Here is a 21,866-nt window from a genome sequence, read left to right on the forward strand (position 1 = left end):
TTAAAAAAAAAAACTATATTTGCCCTCGGGGTATCGATTATTTATTGCAAGAGAGAAAACAAACATTTATTGCAATATCGAGTTTGACTAGTGACATGTATTTATTGGAGATTTAATTAATATTCAAAGTAAAAATGTTGTGGTCATTTTGAAAGAAAACAAGAAGATCAGGAATTTGTATCCATCTACTCCCGATATGGATTGTCTTCATAAGAGTTGGAGTGATCAGAAGCCAATCCCATCTGATGTTGGATCAAAACTGGCTGGATTCACCCTGGATTGGTCCCCAAGAATTTGCAGGGCACAGGAACAAAGAAAAAGTAACAAAATGTGAGTGAAAAGTGTGTTATTGTTGCCGCAATAGTCTTTGCATCAATTGAAAGACTCATTGTTGCATTTGCGCCACTATAAGGGTCGTGGAATCACATTTAGATTGTGTATCATTGTACAAGCACTGTACTGAAACGTATAGCAATTGAGATAAATAAGACTATATGTTTGTATGTCAGAAATAAGAGGGAAAATGAGTTCAATCAGTCATTTATTGCATCTCAAAGGGCTTACATGCAATGGGTAGGGACATCATACACAAAATAAATTAGACAAAAAAAAAATGCTTATAACCCATCCATGAAAATGTTTGATCTGAATCAGCACTCTTTTGTACAACCTTGCGTTTTAAAGTCAACTCAAATGAGGAGGTACCTCATTGTATTTCTAATGCAACGCAGCATGTAATCGTTAACGACTGGGTTCCTGCGCTGCATACATGATCAATTAGATGTCTTACAATGGAACTACAAATTCTTGATGCCCAAGAAAAGCATTCAACAAATTGCAGTGCACTGTTAAAAATACCTCACAGATTTGGTAATTAGGCTGTAAAACACAAAGGTAGATTTAAATAGAAAATGTTCCATGGTACTTCCCAAAACAAAAAACGATTGTGGAAGATGTTATTTGACTCCAATTGAATTTATTGGTCTCTACAAATAAGGATTTTTATTTAATTAAAAAAAAAAAAAAAACATTACTGTGCACACATTAAATAGTGGAATTGTTTCAATGAGGGGCACTTTAAAACGTTTTTCTCCATGATGTATAACTTTTTCACTAAACATTGGATTTGGAAGTAAGACTTGCCTTACTCTGACAAAATAGTAACAAAAAATAAGCCACAAATAAAAAGACACACAAAGCGTCAGTTGATGTTCCAAAGTCTCAAAAGCCCACTCAATTTGTTTCATAATATACAATATATTTATCACATTTTTTTTTTCTCCAAATGATGACTGAATAACACTCACATGACTCCTCACAATGTCATGTCAGATTCACATTGATATTTCTCTTCAGCACACGTACAGTACATAATAGACGTAATTGTCAAATTCACCAGTGGAGTCTATGTTTATAAATTAGGACCTTTCTGTACACAGGACACAACATAGTTCTCCATAAACCACAAGGACTTAATTAAACTCTCATCCAATCAGAGCAGAAGAAGAAGGGCTCCGCCCCTTTAAGAGGACAAGACTGGGTGGAGCTTAGGACACCAAAATACGACCATCATTCAACACAAGCAATAAATCTAATCACATACTCCTTCACTTTCACTCAAGAACATTTTCAGGATTTTTTTTGTGAGATTTTGCTTGAGACAAAAAACTTGAGAACATCTAAAATGATCACGCACTTGGAATTCTTTTCTCATATATATTCGTATACTGGTTATACTCCGCTAGGTTTCACTTTCACAGTTGGTGCTACAACATCACACAGGAGAAGGAAACAGAAAGAAGATGGAGGAGAGGAGAGAGGCTCTTATTATGTCGAGAAGCAGACAAAAGAGACAGAAAGGCAGGGCCACTGGCTTCCTGGGATCTTGACAGACGCCGGGTAAACGAGGGGAGCATCCGACTCTGCAGAGGAAAATATTGGTCTGCAGGACACGCTAGTCTGCCCTCATTATCTCATTTAAAGAAATATTATCGTGCAGTTAATATTTTGTAAAACGTATTATTTATGTATATGCAGCGCCTCTACAAACCTGAAAGCATGCTGTATTGGCACCAAATTGTGTTGCACTTGTTTAACATCTTCCAATTCATGTTTACCACAATGGGAAGTCTGTGAGGCAAGAATCTTAAAGATTCTTTAAGTCCACTATATAATGTATGAAGTAATATATAGCTATGAAAACAAAATGAGGACTGCAACATACCCGTCTTTCATTTGTGTTATAAGAAGTCCTTAAGGTCGAGCTCTGCCAGAGGATCTTTAGGCTTTTTGGGACTCTGGCTTGCAGGTCCAGGAGAAAGCTGTGAAAAAACAAGACATGTCGAGTGTTTTTGATATTATTCTGTATACTCGGCACTGATTCAAAGAATTTTACCGGGGCTCCTGGTGCTGCAAGTCCTCCAGGTGCAGCTCCAACCACGCCAGCAAAAGGAGGTCTCATCATGGACTGACCGATCATAGGCTGACCCATCATGGGCTGCATCATGGGGGCTCCTGGCCCTCCAGCGGCAGGCTGAAAACAGTTCATGTGCTTTGTACAAAAGGCTAACACAAAGAAAATCAGACAGATCTTTCAAGGAGTCCATGAAACCTTATTACAGACCTTAGATCTTGCTGAAAGCAGACCATATTTATTTACTTGAAATACAGTATGGCTTCTAAACATAGGTATAAGAATACTAGTGGCGGGACAGAATAAAGTCAAAATACTTTGCTGGTACATTTAAGTATAGATTATACTACCTTCGCGTATTGAGAGAAGCTAAATGTTTATTTAAGATATTTAAGAAAATGGCTTGTTTTCAACTACATTTGTGGGGCACTAAAGGCACAAGTTGGAAAAAAAAAGTATTTTTATCATTAGTTAAACTTTTTTTTTTAGCAAAGCTGTTGGAACACATTGGTTTGGCTGCATAAAACCCCTTAAGTGCAGGATTTGAATTAGTACTTCTACTCCCTGTTATTTATACAGAAGTACCTATATTTATAGAGTGTATTGGGGACTTTTACTCACCATACCAAAGCCAGGCTGTGCACTCATCGGTGGTACCATTGCTCCACTGGGAGCCGCTGCTCCAGGTCCGCCAGGAGCCACTCCAGCCTGGTTGTAAATTCACAGTTTGTCAAAGCATACATGTTGTTAACTACCTAACCCCTACATGTGCAGGTGGCATGAGGTTTGACTGCAGATTAAAGTTGAAGTTGTTCTCACCATGGGGACACCTGGTGTGGTCCAGCTTGTGGGGGCCACATGAGGGGTCCAGTTGGCTCCTCCAGTCAACTTCCTCTCACTCTGTGGATCTCTACGGGAAGGTTATTAGATAGCACTATAAATTATTTATAGTCAACCACCGATCATCTAGGGGGAGGGTGTATCGCTCCAATGAACTACAACTCAAAATATATTTGGATACATTTTAAAGTGGAACAATTGGGTTTGGTTCGATTAGATGCAGTCACATCATTTGAATCAAAACTATTGATTTTCAACATCCATTATCCTGTTCCAGGGCCGATTTTCCAATTTAAATAACCCCAAATAGCATCAACAAGACTGAAGAATCATTATAAAACATGAATCTGTTGCATGCATATTTGGGATTTTGGAATAAAAATTGAGAAAACAAATATAATTGTTTTGATGTTTTTGTTTTGTGTATTTGTTTCTGTTTTATTTTGAAAAAGGAATAAACAGATGATTCACCATGGACGTATCATGGACCATGGACAGTGTCTAATGTAAGAAAGCAGAAACAAAGAGTATACTTACTTTTTCTTCATTCCGAGGTCTAAAGGGAGCATAAATAAAAGAAATGGATTTGAGTTTTTAGGGAAATCAATGATGTGTCCCATCATACAATACATGTACCTCCAACCAGGTTGGCCAGTGAAGAGTCAAGATCCCCTGCAATGGCTTTTGTTAGGGGTGGGGTGGCAGGTGGAGCAGCTGCAATGTTTTCAACTGTGACGGGAGTTCCCATGCTCCCTGCTGCACTTCCTGTTGTGCTTCCCCCGGTGCTCTGTGGCGTAACGGCGGGCATCAGCAAGTCACCTAATGCATCAAACACTTGAAAGGAAGGTGGGAAAGGTGCAACGTTAAAAAGTCGCTCCAGATTACATGGTTGTTCATTTCCAATTCTAGCGAGAATGCAGGCAGTGGGCAGATGTGAACGTGAAGGGGAGGGAAACAATCCAGCTGTAATAGCAACAGGACGTAGTTAAATGTGCAAGCACAAGGAGTTGCCCTTAGCTTGTCACTTTCAGTAAAAAATATTATTATTATTAATTTTTATTATTATACCGCAGATTATGAACCGCAAGACGAACTATTCGGAATGGCTAATTGGAATGAATGCAATACATGACTCCCAATTCATTGCAATGCTATGATGCAACATTACTGGCATTTGGATAAAAATCAACCCAAGAAAGGACTGGGGGAAAATAATTCCACAAACCAGTGTATTTTGTCTCATGCAGGAGACACATTTTAAACATGCACCTTAAACAAAAGGCAGACTTCAAAAAGTGCACATGCTGCAATGCACTGTGGAGTTCAACTCACCAATTACACATTAGAAGAAGCAAGCAAGAGGTACGTAGCCAGCAGAGAGGAAGGGGTGAAGATGAAGGAGGTGGGGAAGAGTGAGTGAAGCAAAAGAGAGCATGTGTGAAACTGAAGAAAGCGCAGCATGTGTGAATGGTCCACATTGAAACAAGATAAGAAAGAAATCTGATCAATCATTGAAACAGTCAAGGTGAGAATTTAAGCAGTTGACAACAGAGGTAGAAGCGTGTCATCCATGCAGCAGACAGCAATAATTACAGCAGCCTAGGGCTGATGCCCAAATGACCATGTTTCAGTGGACCATACACTTTTGCACACCTACTCGCAGCTAAGCAATAATGTTTGAGAGATATGTTGAAAAAGTACTATCTACCGTCCCTGACATAAAACTTTCCATGACATTAAATGACATTTACCTGAAGCATCAAAGCCACCAGAGGGCGCCGGTGTGGCTTTTGCAGGTTCTGCAGCGGCAGGTACCATTGGTACAGCTGGCACAGGTGGTGTCGGAGAGGGAAGTGAACCCAGAGTTTCGAATCCCGATTCAAGAAGATAATTCTGTGCTGGAGCTGGAGCCATGGCTGGGGCCAGGGCCGGGGCGACGGTGGGTGCCAAGGTGGGGGACATGAGGTCTGATGAAGAGACAGATCGGGTGGTGACTACCATTTGCAATATTATCCATCCATCCAGTTTTTGGAATGCTGGTCCTCATTAGGTTTGCAGGTGAGCCATCCCTGCTGACTTTTAGCGAAGTACAGATCGTGGACAGGTATATCAGCAATCAGTCTGCCTGCTAATGCAGGAGTCCACTGTTTATATAAATATGGTGTAACACTAAACAATTGTACCTCCTAGCAGGTCTCCTCCAGGTCCCCCAGGAGCGGAGCTCTGTGTCTCCTTCACAGACCCACCAAAGGAGTCTGGAGGGGCAATTATCCATAGTGAAAAAGAGGGTAGTCAACACAAATACACAATAGCACAACAGAATTTGAGTAATTTTGAACATATTGTTCAAGTAAATATTTCATTTCTTTCACTGTAACTAATGTGCTAAATACTGAAGAAAATATCGGGTGATTTACTGAGGTAACAGGTGATCATTATCTAATAATACAATTCAGCCTTTTCTGTACCATGAAAGGTTTTAAATGCAATATTTTATTATAGAATATGGTGTTGCATCAAACATGAATAATAATAATAAAAGAAAAAAAATCCATATAAATCCATGTTCTGGATGTGACACACTTTTTGGGAGGGAGCTTATATTTAGAAGCAAGTTGAGGTGGATGTTAAGTTTTGGGTGACAAGATAATGAACTAAATTGTGCTGATTCAAACACTAGTTTGAATGGAAAAAAAGGGAAATCTACAATATCTATCAAAAAGGTATTTTTTCTTTATTTGGTGACATAATAGTGTTTTTTAATTGGTTGACTGATTACACTTTGCAATATCTCTATGTCCCTAACAGGACAGATTGCTCTCATTGCTCTCATGATCCGAATCCGAACAATCCAGCTCTGATTTATATTTTTAAGTGTTTGAGCTCTGCACGTTGCTGAAAGTTATACATGTCATCCATCTGATAGAGTATTATCCAATATCCAAGAAGGACTCGAGAACAATAGACAAAAAAAAAAGAAAGAATTATTAAAAAGAGTACATGCGGCCATTGTGAAATACATACCCAGCAGGTCAATAACTGGGGTCTGCTCTGCTTTGGTTGGAGAGGAGGCCTCAGTGGCAGGAACAACAACGGGAGCTGGAGTTGGAGTCTGAGCTGAAGCAGGCGCAGGAGCAGGGGCAGGAGGAGGGGCAGTCTCAGGACCAGGGTCTGAAGATGAGAATGATTTGAAACAGGAAAACAGACAACAAGAAAGCAGACAGATTAAGGCTCAATAATATACCTAATATTTTTTTGCAACTTTATCAGCACGGCAAGGCTAACATTCTCTAGCAAAGGAAGCAAAGCAGGAAAGCAGGCCTTCATGCATCTTTACCACCGCTTTTGAACAGGGTTGATCATGATGAGTGGAGGCTTGCTGCACCCTTCATAATTCACATAAGGAAAACAGAAGGGATGCCATTAAAGTAAAGCACCTTAACTCACCAGTGACAATGTCTCCAGTCGGAGCCGGCTCAGGCAAAGGAGAAGGCCCGCGTGAAACAGCAGGGAGGTCTAATTGACCAATGCAAGCAAGAGGCAGAGTGCGAGAAAGAAGAAAATGGTGGTGGTCGAGGAGCAAAGAAAAGTATTAGCAGAGCAGGTAGAAACAGCTCTGGTAAAAAAAAGCAGCCTTGGGGAGAACACGATGCTTGTGGATTTCATGCACAGCTCTCATATCACTATGAGGGGAAAACAAAATTGTGTAGTAGGGAAGGACTATGTATTAGACAGGAGTGGAGGTGTGCTAAGTAGAAGAAATGAAGAGGTTTCACACACAGACATGTAGATCAGCTCCTGTACCTGCACCAAAAAGGTCTACGCTAGGTGTGGTAGCAGCTTTGGATTCTGTGGTAGAACCTTGCTCAGGGATAGAATCAAGCATATCTAGGACACACAATCATAAAATGGACATTCAGATTTAAAATCCAGCACAAACACAATGAATAGACGTGTGGGAAAGCAGAGAGGACATTGAATGCAATGTAAACACAATATCAGATTAGAAATCTAGGGAAATATTGCGAGCTTCACATTTATTAATAAATATTCTGATTATATTTGTGAATTCATAATAATTCCCAGATTAATTATATTAGTTAACGACAGAATTTAAAGCAAGGTTAGAGAATTTTAAAACTACGCAATATTTCACTTAAATTTAAGAGTACAAAGTACAAATTATACATTATTTCTCAGCAGACATTATTGGAAACTTTTCACATGCAGGAGATGACTCGTTTAAATGTTGGCGGTGAATATTGGTATTTGGTGAGGAATAACAGCAAGTAGAGCCATTTTTGCTGAGAAGGAGAAAGGACAACAAAAAATCTGAGGTAAACCATGACTTTACCTCACCAAAAACAAATTTCAGTTTTTGTGCTCCAGCTTGCCATGCGCGGTCAAGATGCTTGATTGAATGGCCAAAGCAAACGAATGAAGTGTTTACCACCATCTATAGGTAGCGCATAGCAAAAATCTGTGAGCAAGAAATATTGCAATAGGGCAGCATATCACTATTTTTGTCTAAAATAAGCTCCTCAACTCAATTCAGCGTAGTTCTTTGGAGTCAAAATGCCGCAAGATGGTGGCAGAACACTACTTTTATCGAAATGAAGCGCCACATCTCACTTCAACATAGCTCATTGGCCCCAAGAGATGTCATAAAATGTCACAGTAGCAGTATTTTAATTTTTATGCCCTGAGCACATAAACTGGAACATTCCAAACCGGGAAAATGCGACGGTGTAGAAATTTGAGTGACTGATGTTCCAATTTCATTATTAAGGACCTCTAGAGCAAGGGCAATCAAGATCAAAATATCATCATCATATAATGCAGAGTGACTGGGAGAGCAGAATGAAAGCAAAAGGACATTACCACCAAAGAAATCTAGAGTCGGAGCGGCTGCAGACTCTGTGGTGGTGGTGTCTGTGGTGCTAGTGGTGGTGGTGACAGAAGGAGTGGGGGCTGCGGCGGGTGTGGCGACAGGGACAGCGATGGCCGGCGCCTCACTAGAGGTGGGAGGGGTGATGGCAGTGGCTCCCGTGTCAGTGGGTCGCATAGCAAACAGGTCCAGCCCTGGAGTAATGTCCGCACTCCCCTCGGTCGTAGCAAAAGGGTCTTCAGCAGGAGAAGCAGCAGGGGTTGGAATGGAAGGGTTAGATGTGATTTGATGAGAAAAGAAGGGAAGGGGGTGGAGGATTAAAACTTGGACTATATCTGTGAGACAAGGTGCCTGTGGATGTCTTAACAAGACTTGGAAACCATGAAAGAAAGGCAATTGAGCACACATCACTGGAGGACTGAAAAAAGAAGTCCTTTTAAAGGCTCTATTATTATTATAAGTTCTCTGAATGTTTTTGCATAAAATTCACCCACCAGATTCACCAAATGCATCAGTAGCAGGACCCGCAGCCACAGCGACAGGGCCATCTCCTGGGGAAGGTGCAAATGCATCTAGTGTATCACAGCAACACAACCAAACAACACATGGAGAAACAGATGGAATGAACAAAAACAAACAAACAAACAAAAACATGAGAGGTCAGTATCAGGGAAAGGCAAAGAATACAAGAAGTACGCAGCCCAAGTCATTTCTTTGACTGTACCATCAGTTCTAGGAAGAAAATTTTAAGGGGCTGCATAAAGTTGTATTCAGTGAGATGAGGTTAATTGTCACAAGTTGTTTGTACTCTGTGACAAGTGGGGTATGTTAAGTTCAGGGATGGACTAGGATAATTCTTTCTTTGATAGAGATGCTACATTTGGTCTTCAGATTTGGCAGCAGTGAATGTGATAAAAACACAACATAGCCAATATCAACTCGGAAAAATAGATGATAAATAGAGTTGACAGAGAGAAGAGGGAGATTACTGTATTTTGTCTCAGTTTTGTGTCTTAATACAATTAAAACATTTTGACTCAAGCCTTATGTATTGTGACCAATTCATCTTCTTTACCCAATATTAGAACTTTAAAAAAATTATAAAATTAATCATGATGCTCATGTTGATTTAAGGATTTAAAAAAAGGCTGCATTTATTGAGGAAATCTTTGAGTGTGCTTGCAAATGGAGCAAAAGCAGCATATCTTGACATTGGGAGAGATTTATGAAAATAAAATGTTGCAGATGTTTTCCTAATTATTGTAAGAAATTAAAATAACCAATGTCTTCAAAAAATTAATACAATAAATTATTAATAATTTATTGAAGGTAATTTCAGCAAATAAGTCATATATATATATATATATATATATATATATATATGTATATACATATAGCATATAGCGCGATTGAAAAATTGTAGCGACAGAGTGCACGCACTGCATCTCAGCAATTTTTCACTCGCAATTAACAGCTTTTACTATGGATTACTACAATATTAAAACCTTGTGCAGATGAGCCACCCAGCTGTCTACATTTTCAACTGACCAACCTCCAAAAAAGTCAATGTCTCTAACTGAAGCAGCGGTGGGAGCAGTGACAGGCAGGGAGATGGGCGCTGGCATGGCTGCAGCAGTGGAAGCAGCAGCTGTAGATGCAGCCACTGTAGAGGCAGCTGCAGCATCAGGGGCAAGCTCTTTTTTTGCTTGTTTAGCTTCAGAAGCATTGTTAGTGGCAGCAGGAGTGGCTACAAAACACCGTCCACAGAGTAGAAAAAAAATTAGAAGAAGGCAACAGAGAACTTTATTTCTTGTAATGACTATATCAAAGACAACTCATGGTAAATCTAAACTGTAATTATTAAGCTCCATAATACGCTTGTAGAAAGAGATCATTAGATTACTCACCGTCAGCCAAAAGGTCTGCATAACAAAAGGCAAAACGTTGACCATTAATGAATGACATTGTTAAAAGATAACAAGGACACGCCTAAGCAAGTATTAATGAATGTAAAACCCAAATTTTGCAAATTTGTTTTTGCAATGTGAAAAGATGGGATTGAATAATTGGGCATCATGCCTTGCATGTGAAGTGCAAGCTCTTAGAATCGTTCCAAGCGCTGCGCATGATAGACCGCGATGTCGCGAGAGTCACACTGGATAAGATTTTCAAATAAAGCTCAGGAAGTTTCCGAAACAACAGTTTCTCACCTCCCCATGCGGTTGTTGTGGAAGGAGGTGCAGTCCCACCAGCTGAGGACGAGGACATGGGATCTAGATCCAACAAGAAGCCATCATCAAGGGCACTACACAGAAAAAAAGAGAAGCAGGCAAATATTATTTCATCTTATAAATATCACATATAAATAAATACAAAAAATGACAATGGAATAAAGTCGACAAATTAAATTTCCTTTTACTATTTTTCACCCACTGCCTATTTTCTGATGTTACACCGCACAAACATCCAATCCATAATAGGACAATTTTAACGTTAAATAAATGTAACATAAGTTCTTTCACTGGCACTTACCTGCTGGCAGTAGTGGTGGGAGTAACCGCTGTGGGTGTGATAGAGGGAGGTGGAGGTTTAGCAGGGGGCCCCGGTCGAGCAGGGGGGCCCCCAGTGCCAGCAGGCGGTGCAGGCTTGGGTGGTGCAGAAGATGGGGTGGTAGTTGCTGAGCTGTTATTGGCCACTGTGTCCTATTAACAGACAACATGGTGGCATATTTGAATGCTAATGAAGATGATGTGTAGTTCCAATCCATCCCTCTATTGAGGTCTCATTTAGTGTATGTAAGTACTTAATGTTATTGGTGGTGTCTTACCTTGGTGGGTGACCTACAAAAACAAGAATGGCACACAGGTTAGGAAAGAAAATTAGTGACATCATAGGTACAGTATAAAGTGTTTTAAATATTTGGTGAATTTAGACAGGCAGAATTTGAAACATAAACATAATACTAAATCATTGCATCTTAGACTCATTTCCACTTCACTCCACCAAATAAATGAATGAATACATAAATAAATACATAAATGAATACATAAATAAAATGTACTATTGAAGCACAAGGTGAACGCAGCTTTGGTTTAATATTGTTATTTTGATGGTATGACTTTAAATGGATATGGTCACTTCTATTCAGTAAAAAAAAACTCTGTAAAGGAAGGAAAAACTAGTGGAAAATAAAATGTAAATATAAAAAAAGCAGGTAATGGTATAAATTCAGCATTTTGAGTAACAGAGAATACTTACTTATCCTCTCTGTATTGTATTGGACAAAGATCAGAAGAACATTAGGTTAAATGTTTGGCCGTCATAACATGAACAAAGTGGATAAATACAAAGTTTAATTAAAGCAGCCTCAAACAATTATTTTGAGATCAATCCAACATGTCGTTAAGTTCATGCAAATCAACCTTAAGCCAACTACAAGTGATCACTATCGTGCTAATGTTAATTGATGTATTTTTTTACCATAAAAAGAAACAACACACAAACTTACGGCTTCTTTCCTTCCAAAGTGTTGAGGTGAGTTTCAAGTGATTCTAAAAGACTTTCTGGGGCCTGTGGGGGCAAATAGTATGGCAAAATATTAAGATGGATGCATTAAGTATACAAAATGCCATCATTGTGCATTGTTCACCATTGGTTAGATGCTTAAAAAACATGTTCATACAACCCATAATTTCAAGAAGCAACAGATTGAACAGAGAGGAAAATGGTTTAAAAGGTTTAAATGCCACATTGAGCTTGTCAACGCTGCTATTCATTTTGTGTTTTGTATTTTGTTTCAGATTTTTAGTTCATATAATGATCATACTATTTGGGGCCTATGTTTTCGCTTAATATAATGTTATAAGTATAATAATTATGATTAGATTCTAGGTTTAACGATTCTTGTTAATTTTCAGAATCTAACCCCATCTGTCTCATCTTGGTGATTATGGTAGTCTGGCACAATTTGGTTTTAGTTGTTTTTCTTGCCCTGCATGTTATCCTAAATGTCATGTTTGGTCATTCCTTATATATTTTTGGTGGTGCCATGTTCAGAAAAAAACAAAAAATCCATGACTGAATAATGGTCATGTTACACTGTCTTGTTTGTACTAATGTGGCTCTCCTTCAAAAAGATGACGATAATCAATGGGGCAAGGATCTGGGAGACTGACACGTATTAATACGGACATTTAATCCATTAGTCATGTAGCACATCCGATCATGTTAAATGGTACTTAACAATGTTTGCAAGGCTGTTTGGATTAACTATTCTGCTCATTTACAGTACATCGCTGTTTGTGCACCACCTGTGCTATAATGCGCCTTTGAGGGTCAAAACGGAATCCATTGGCAATGCAAGCCGGATCCAAAAAATGGGAGAACTGACAAATATTCACACTACTATCATTAAATGTGTGTAATTCTTTAAAATCTTACTGCTTAAGTCATCTCCTTGATAAAACCTATCAAAGCCATACAAGTCTCTCAAAAGGTTTGAAATGACTGTTTCTTTGAGTGAGAACACAATATAAGAAGAGAAAATATAGTGTTTCAATATTTACTTTGTCTTTTAAAAAATACACTTTAGATGTAGAGCTGAAGAAAGTATGACTAATAAGTTTTGCATGTTAGTGTACACCTATGCAAAACATATGAGTAGACAAAGCTGTAACAAACTTACTTGAGTCAGTTCAGGTATGTCATTCTTGTCTATTCCCACTTGCTGGAAATACAAAACAAAGACATTTCAGCCAGTATGTAATGAGTGCTAGAGCAATGGGCACATCCGCATATTACCTCTGCAAGTTTGAAGAATTCAGATACCCGAGTCATGCGAGTCAGAAATCTCTTGTAGATCTCGAGTCCATCTTTACACTGGCTTCTCTTCATCTGGAAAAATTTCTCTAAAAGACATAGTCGTGACAATATTAAAATTGATATACTGTGTAGTAGTAGTTTTCCTTTTTTTATTTATTTTTTTCCAGAAATGAATTTGTGTTTTTAAAACACAAAGTTAGTAACCTTCCGTAATGAGAGATTCTGGCTTGTGTTGACCCAGAAACATGTCGGAAAAAATTCTCTACATAAATGTAAGGAAGATGTTAAACTAGGCTACTCAATCGGTGGTCCTCACCACTAGATGATATTCAATTAACATGCTGGGAAAGAAAATGAAGGCGAACAGAAATACTGTACCTAGTAGATTGATGATGCCATCATTGTAGCAAGCATATAACTTTATTAGGTCTTTGAACAGTAGAAGAAAGCAGGCATTTATTACTCCATTGTTTAATTCCGGTTGGTGTACCTTTGGACATAATTACAATTGATGAGATGAAAGAAATATGCATTAAAATGATGTAACTAGTGAAGATTCCTTCAAGTAACTCACATCAAAATCCAGCAGTGCATCAATCTGACCCTGCAGGATAGGCATTCCTTTCAGCAACTTCTCTACTGTCATGGTCCTCATTGCTCCATCAGCGCTGTGACGGAAAGCGATAATAAGACGTTCTGTTTCAATGTATCGAGACATTTTAAGCTGAGGATCTGAAGAACGTCAGGGCAGCTTAGTCCAAGCATGCAGTAGCTTGCAATTAGTAGATTTACAAAAACAATCTGTGATGATGATGATAATCATTTGGTAAAACTGTTCTGAAACCAAAATGTAGATCATGTCATCCTACAAGTGTAATTTGGCGTGCTTTTTTCATCAAAAGTCAAATTTGATGGGTGAAGGAATGACAGAAAAGAGAAACTGTACCCTTTCTTGACTCTGACAAAATCGAAAGACATCTGTCTGTAGGCAAAGGACTTCTCATTGAGATAACGGCTGTAGCGTCTGATAAAGGTGGACATGTCATAGCCTGAGGAAAACATACACGCACACACATTGATGTATCTCCAATAATACTGAAGGAGCGGGATGTCAGCATTGTAACTTATAATATTACAAATAATTAAATACTGTAAATCACAACATTTTGTGAAGGTTTAGCTTTGGAAATATAAGGCTTGTCTTTTATACTTGACATACTGATAGACATAAAAGTGGGGTACAGTTGATTAGACAATCTATTAAAAATTAAAGTCAAGTATTACTTTATCCAGTGCACCCGTCATTAAAAACAATACGCAAACATATAACTTGTACCACTTACTACCCACCATGGGAGCCTGTTTTGTCCAGAAAATTGGCAAGGTTGAACAAAGAATTCCTCGATGAAAGGAATTGCAGGAATTTCTGAAAGAGCACACATACATGATGATCCATAAATGCACAATACAGTGACACAGTTGATTCAGACGTTATTGGAGGAGTATTATGGATTATTAAACCTAATGTGAGTTCAACTGATTTGCCGTCTTGAAATTGTTGCGTGTTCTGGGAGGAGTTTATTCAAATAGATCAATTGCACGTGCAATGTATTTATTAAAGTAAAGGCTGATTTGGTATGTTGAAGTACTGCCTGGGAAAGAAAAAGCAAAACACGGCTTTTATATAGTTGTTGGCTCTTTGTTGGCTTTTTTGTCAAAGTCTGTAAAATGTTTGTCTGCCTTGTCCACTCACACATCCAATTGCATTACTTCAAACTTCCATTTGCTTTTGCAGTGTTCTCACAAATGTTTTATGTTAATACCTACGGAAAGCACACATATCTCTTTTAAAAACGTTGGTCTCCAAAACTTTTACAACTGTACTTAGAGTGAGTGGCAGGATTTAGTCTCTCCTATAAAGAGTCATACTAAATCAGATCCTTTGTTTCTTAGCCTGGACGATCTATGCGTGTATTGTTACCTCATTGCCGTGCACCATGAGGTTGTGTGTAGTAATCAGGGCCTTGAAAACCACCACCCAACTGGCATTGCCCGCCCTCTCTATCAGTGTATCGGCCATCTGAGGGACGCTCACACTGGAATCCTGAGAGGCCTGGATCAGGTCTGGGAATTAAAGAAGAGAGAACTTTAGTAGATAGATGCGGGTGCAACCCTTTTGTTGAAATCAAGACAACAGGAAAAAAAATGCAGTGATTCAGATGAGATGACATTTAAGAAGGTGGAGGTATAAATTGAACAGCTGCTTAAATGGGATATTCAATTTCATACGCACCATTAAACATGTGCTTGAAGACCTTTACTCCACTGCCCACATTTCATTTGCCAAATAACACAGTTATAAAATACATGGTTTAAATGTCTATTGGAGGAATATCTTGGTTAGCATGTTTTCGCTGAGCATGATTGGCTTTTGTCTGCCTTTGACCCCAATGAGGACAGGTAGATTGAATTGATAGGTGAGTGTCATTTTTAATCATTTTTTTAAAGTCTATAATAACTTGTTGTGTGTTCCTTATACCTTGTATTGCTGTAACGCTTGATTCTAACCTAGATTGATTATAATTTTCCTATTTTTTCTTAATAGTACCCATGCCAGTACATTTTTATTGCGATTGCGGCAACACATTATTAGTAGGGCAAAACTAACCTGTCTCGTGACGGCCCAGTGAAAAGCCCTGCTAATGTGAATTCATCCCTCTTACTTTATCACAAACTATGTCTGACACAATCTATGTTAGTGACTCAAGCCAGAGTGCTGAGCTATTAACAAAATGATTATGTATCTGGATGAGTGCTGCACAACTACTGCCTGATTGGAATTCATCTGGCTGTTACTGCGTTCATTTGTGAAACTTGTCATTACTACCCACAGAGGAACAATGGGACATTCCACTGCAGAAAGCGTCAGAATCTGAATTATCACAGTCTCTACTATTAAAAGAAGCATTTTCACTGAATACTCAGGAGAAATAGACATCTACCACAGAGCGTCATGCTGCAGTATGAGGCTGTAAATCACTGGTTTGACAATCTGCAGTATTTCGTCAAGAAATGTACTGCACACAGGAAATCATTCAGTACCATGCGTGCAATGTTTTTTTTTTTTTGTTCACAAGCACCAAATAATCCCTGGTGTATGAATACAAATTGTGATTAGTTAATCCACTGATTATCAATGCACACGTAATTTATTTTCTTCCAATCATCCTGGATAGGGTAAGCAGGGAAGGCAGCGCTCTGGAATGTGGTTGATGCAAACGAAATATCTTCAAGGTCACTCTTATTCAAGCCTATAACCATCGACGATGTAACATTCAGGATGCAGCAATGATGGCTGTACACGCTGTCGTCTGTAGTGAAGCTGCAAATACACACCCATACTACACACAAAATAAGCCTGCCAGGCCTGATGAGTCATCATCCCACACTTCTCCTGTGTGTGTCTCGTTCTTTACATCCCACTGAGGCTGGCAGACTGTGGCACTGATTATTCCAACACGACCACCCAACTGCTGCATAAACGTGCCAAAATCGTGCAACAGCACATAAGACGTGGCTCTAACCTGGCATTGTGATTGGTTAGCTATGTTAAACTTGAGAAGGCATTAACAACTTGCCTATGTATTATTAATAGCAGGGCTTTTGTTTAGGCTCCAAAGACCGCATCAGATGTCTTGACTGACCCAAAAGGATATCATGCAGTGTTTTGTAAAAAAAAAAAAAGATAACAAAAAAGACATGAATTAGAATATACAGAACTATTTATATAATTATCGAGAAATTAATGATGATATAGTGAGGTATCTGTGAAATGTTTCAAATATATTTTTTCTTGACAAGATTTACGAACTGGACATCATCAAAAGAATGGCAGACTAAAGGGCTTAGCTTGATGAAGGACATATTTCACAGACTTCAGCAAAGTGCTTTGGCAGACATCACTGACTGTATTGATTTACCAAACAGAAAGTCTGCGCAACCACTTTGCCTCTTTCGTTAATAAACGTGAAGCAATATAACCCATCTGTCACCCCCCTGATATTTTGAGGTGCACACCAGTGGGTAAGAATTTTCGGTCTTCGTTGTTAGGACGTCTTCCTGCAGAAAGTCACCTTTCTTGTCTATCATTTTGGTTTATGGTTCTGGCAAAGCTGATTTACAGTGTTGCGAACAAAACCAGAATATAGATTTGATTTTTAAGAGGTGAAGGGGTCGTAGCTGGAAATGGGAATTTTGTGGGCTACGTGCGGCTCAGATCTAACCCCCGTGTGGCCGAGCCTGTAGTCCAGTTTGTTTGAATTGATTTGCGCCTAATGTTTATGGCCCTGCTACGTTTCTTGATTTGAAAATTTGGCCTAACTGAATTGGTCACTGGACAACCCGTTCTCCTGAATAAGAAGACACAGATGCCCCACTTGTACATATTTAGGAAGACTGATAGGGTTGACAACTTATTACGTGGACATCTGATGATTATTTGTTTAGTGCTGACTGGAATCATTATTTCTACTAATGCTTGCTAGAACTTTGAGTTGTCCAACATGTTCGACCCTTGGGGTGGGAACTGTTACAGCCTTTTCTTATGTTGTGCAAACTTGTTCGGCTTGTTGTCCAAATATGCTCCATCAGTATCTGCTTGCAAAGTGTTGTAAGGATAAAGAAATAAGACCCAATGCAGCTGGGCAAAACCTGGGCGGAAACGAGGCGACCCCAAACCTGTTTACACTCAACCCCACTCTGAAAAGGCTGCTGCAGAGAGAAGTAGCAGTTGCTTTCAAGCATTTATGTGTTACACAAAGTGATGCTGGATCTCCCCGTACATAATTTAGGGGGTATTCGAGGGTAATTTTGTCTATTAATTCAGAAGAACACCTGCGAGGTCAGAGGCTAATGATGTTGGACAATGCCTCGCAATATCTGGGGTACTATAGTTCAACTGAAAGATTCTCATAGTCCTTTCACACTTACACTCATCCAATTATACTTTGTTGGAAGCATTAAATGACAGAAAATGTCGATCAGACTCTGTGATGAATGTCCGTCTACTATTTGCTGAATGCCAGCTTCATCACTTAACAAGACCACTTTCCTTTGTTAGTAACAGCAGCAACATTACTCTCTATGGTAGCAGATGTGTTCTGAATGGACCAATGATTGTGCAGTAGGTTGGGAAATGAGATCATTTGAGAAATGCAACATAGTTGTGTATTCCGTCACAGATGCAAGATCCTGGTGCAGAATATAAAAACAAAGACAGACTGCAAAGTGCATCACAGATGAATTACAGTGACCACATGACCATAGCGAATGTATAAGCAATGTTGTACTCACATGTTGACATTAAGTTAGTGCAAACATTAGCGTATTTGGGTACTGTATAATATTTTAGGTGCATACAGACCAGAACACAATATTGATGTAGAAAGGGTTCTGGATGTGCAAGAGGATGGAGGGTGATACAAGTCATGCTGCATAAGTGATGCTTTGGTGGGTTACACATGAATGGACCATGAAAGTACGCTCTTTATTTATAGCTCCTCTCACCCGCAAGCAACACAGAGGGAGAAAAAAAGAAAACACCCAGAATGCATTGTGCCCCACTGCCAATGTGGTGTGCCAGCTAAACAGCAGTGGAGGTTGAAAATGACATCTTAGGAAAAGCTCGATTCTCATTGATGTAGATATCTACAGTCATAGTCATCAAAGACCTAAAAAAATGGAGATCCTACACAACATCTTTTTGGGCAGTGGACCCATGAGCTGGTTCCGTTGTTGGGTGTTATTTCGGCGTTTTGTGAACGATTGGCCAGCTGAGCTGATGGTGGGTTGCTCACTGTTGCCCTTCCTGTTTTGCCCATGTATTTGAAGATGATGCAAATTCAGCAATTTTAATGATGAAATCATGTGCATCATTTGGATTCTAAAAGGAAATCCATACACAACACAGACTAGAGATTTAATTTCTGGGTGAAAGTCACGTCAACAAATTGCTAGGGCAAACTTTTAGTAAGTCAAACTTGCTATGCTTTACTCAATTCTATTCAGCATTCTGGTGCATTTTCTTAGTTTGACACATTAAGAGAGATTTCTCTCTATTGATTCATGTTTCACAGCTTGAGTTTCCTGACATTTCCCAGACTAATTGTCTGAAAATGTGAAGAGAGAATTCACTTCGATGCGCTCTTGATAGCCTCGTGTAGCTACATTCAGTGCTTCTGCCTCACAGTCAAGCAGTTCTGGCTGTTCTCTCACTCCAATTTCCTTCCAAATGCCAAAAACAATAACGGAATACCGTGCGCCGATAGAAGTTTATGTGGGTGTAAACGGTTGTTACGAGTGTGTGCAGTACATCATGTCTCAAAACCTGCACCTCTGTCTCAATTTTCAACAGAATCCAACAAATTTAGTTCCAAGAATAGGATGTGTGCCATTGAACAAGGCAAGCAGTGACAGCAATTCAAGGCGACGCCTCTGTTCGTGGTAGTAAAATCGCTTAGTTATGACCTTTTCAATTATGGATTCACCTGCACCAAAGCAGCATGGGGCATCACATCACGCCTTTAGCACCATTGACAATGCGTTGTATGGTGTTATCAAGACCTCAGTTTATGGGGTTACTTATTTCCAATTATGGTGTAAGACGGCACTAGCTTCCATTGCTGTAGAATAAATCCATGTGATGACACACAGCTGACTGCATGGGGGAGGCAACCACCATGACTTTGGTGCATGGCCTACATGCACAAGATGCATACATGGATAGATGGATAGATGACTAGACAGACAGACAGAAACATGGGCACACGCAGACAGTAGCCTACTCACATTCCAGGTGTTTTTTCTTTGGGGCTGTTTGCTCATGTGTGGTGGATTTACACACAGCTCGAGACACCTCCGATCCAGTCAAGCCGTATTGGGCCGCGGCGATGCGGTCCGTTAGTGTCTGACCCGACATCTTCTTCTCTCGGTGGAGTCCACCCTCAACGACCGAGTGGTCCTACCCCCCCACCTCCACTTAAATATGAAGAGGAGACTCAGTACTCCCAGCTGCTGAACTCCAAGTCAAACAATTCTATTACGTAACATTGGTGGAAGTGACTGATCAGTCCAAGCATGCGTCTTTGGGGGAAAATAAAGTATATATATTTGTTTTTACAGGATGCTGTTATAGGTCCACCTCGATAGTGTAGTCTGGATATTCAAATGAAAAGATCACCGTCAATCTTTGGACCCGTTATTTCTCCGCCTGTGAGACAAAATGCTCGTTTTTGGATGATGCTCTTGAAGCTTCCCCCTCCTCTCAGTCTTACAGCATCCGGCCTCCTGCTTAATCCTCGCAGCCTCTCCGACAGTCCTTGTTTGAGCAGAGGAGCATCAGGCCCGGGTTGGAAGCATCCCCATCCAGAGCAACGCTTTTCCTCTTCTCTCTTCTGCACCTCCTCCCCCTGAAGGCTTCCTCTGTGCTGCGGCCCCCTCCCCACCAACAAAACCGGGCGAAGCACGCTTAAAACCCCGAATATTCTTGCGTCTTTTTTTTTTTTTTTTTGTGATTGTATTCGTGTCCTCTTCGGTCTTGTTATTTATTTATTTTTGCATTTGTCGCCGCGCCCCGCCCTTTCGCCGTTTCACGTGACAGTGCCGTACCAATGCCCAAACTGCGGCTGCCTCTTTCTACCATCGCGAGAACTGCGGCGGACGAAGACAGAAAGGACGCGAAGGGTTAATGAAGCTCGTTGACATTCAGGGCTTGAAGGTGATCAGGGACATCCCGCGACCCTTGACACACCCCTCGCAGTCACCATCATGTAGCTTTATCGCTGTCCGTGGTGCTGATCTTGTGCATGCAACCCTGCTCGTGCAACACTGTGGCTGGTGGTTTTGCAGCCACTGGATATTTAGATTCAGGCTGCGAATGTATTTTATTTGATCAGAAATAGAAATTTACCTTAAGCTGTTGGCTTCACTCACGCCCTTCAACAATGACTGCGATGAAATCTTAAAATGTTTTTTGTTGATGTTATTTAATCATAGTTTTTGTGACTGTCATCTTGTCCCATCAGGGGTTGCCACAGTGGGTCACTTGCATGACCTGTTTTATTTTTTTTTCTTACACAGAAAGATATTTATCTCGGCATCACCCTAGCTGGGAAAACCATGTCCGCGTTAATGGCAATAGTTTGTATCACGACACTACCAGTGCTCTTATCCTGTATTATTTATTCATATTGAGTGCAAAGAGTGATTATTTTTACTTCATTGCTGCTACTACTACGATTATTATTATTATTCCGTGCTATACTCTATACTGTGGTTGTACAGACTGTGTAATGGGTAAATATTCAGGAGGGTTAATAAACCACACCTGCATTTTACATTGTTTTAAGGGCCGTTTCACTCTATACATCTAATTGATCGCATCATCTGTAAAACTAAAGCATCTGGTAAATAATCAAATCAGTGTGTTTTCATTTACAGCAAAGAATAATCAGCGAGTTATATACTTGCGTGGTGAAGCATAGATACTAATGTGCAGTTTTACAGTAAAGCCACTGGTGTAGAACTAATATTGGGAGATGTTTCTAAAGTTTGCATTTTTCTTGTATACAGTCATTGAACAGTATTTTTGTGATTGCCTCTACTCTTGTATTAGATTTAATGTGGTGGGCGTGGCTAAGACAGGACAGCTCTGACCGAGGCACGTGTCCTTTGGCTAATTCTGGTGCAGCTACAGAAATGTCCATTGACATACACTGTCCCAGTCAAATAAACAATAAAATAAAATTTTAGAAAATGTGAGTGGCTTTGCCAGAATTGTTACATTTCGTGTATTCGTGTTTAAAAGTGCTTACTGCTGATTTTAGTGGCATTTCATTGCTAGTAAAA

General features: G+C 39.7%; 1 protein-coding gene across 1 annotated transcript; it reads right to left on the reverse strand.

The window, feature by feature from the left end:
• Positions 1 to 524: 524 nt before the first annotated feature.
• On the reverse strand, positions 525 to 20,478 carry snap91a (synaptosome associated protein 91a). Its single transcript, XM_061290157.1, has 29 exons — positions 19,809 to 20,478; positions 14,944 to 15,086; positions 14,313 to 14,388; positions 13,909 to 14,011; positions 13,537 to 13,630; positions 13,341 to 13,452; positions 12,942 to 13,048; positions 12,826 to 12,867; positions 11,650 to 11,711; positions 11,400 to 11,408; positions 10,969 to 10,981; positions 10,674 to 10,843; positions 10,352 to 10,446; positions 10,049 to 10,063; positions 9,694 to 9,888; positions 8,636 to 8,713; positions 8,270 to 8,377; positions 7,058 to 7,141; positions 6,701 to 6,769; positions 6,278 to 6,424; positions 5,437 to 5,508; positions 5,005 to 5,220; positions 3,890 to 4,072; positions 3,791 to 3,809; positions 3,233 to 3,323; positions 3,035 to 3,121; positions 2,396 to 2,533; positions 2,225 to 2,321; positions 525 to 1,922 (listed from the first exon to the last, which is right to left on the reverse strand). The coding sequence occupies exons 1-28, from the start codon at positions 19,936 to 19,938 to the stop codon at positions 2,241 to 2,243; spliced, it is 2,739 nt and encodes a 912-aa protein (XP_061146141.1). The 5' UTR covers positions 19,939 to 20,478; the 3' UTR covers positions 525 to 1,922; positions 2,225 to 2,240.
• Positions 20,479 to 21,866: the final 1,388 nt, after the last annotated feature.

The sequence above is a fragment of the Syngnathus typhle genome, linkage group LG10 (assembly GCF_033458585.1).
Source record: "Syngnathus typhle isolate RoL2023-S1 ecotype Sweden linkage group LG10, RoL_Styp_1.0, whole genome shotgun sequence".
Classification (NCBI taxonomy): Eukaryota; Metazoa; Chordata; class Actinopteri; order Syngnathiformes; family Syngnathidae; genus Syngnathus; species Syngnathus typhle.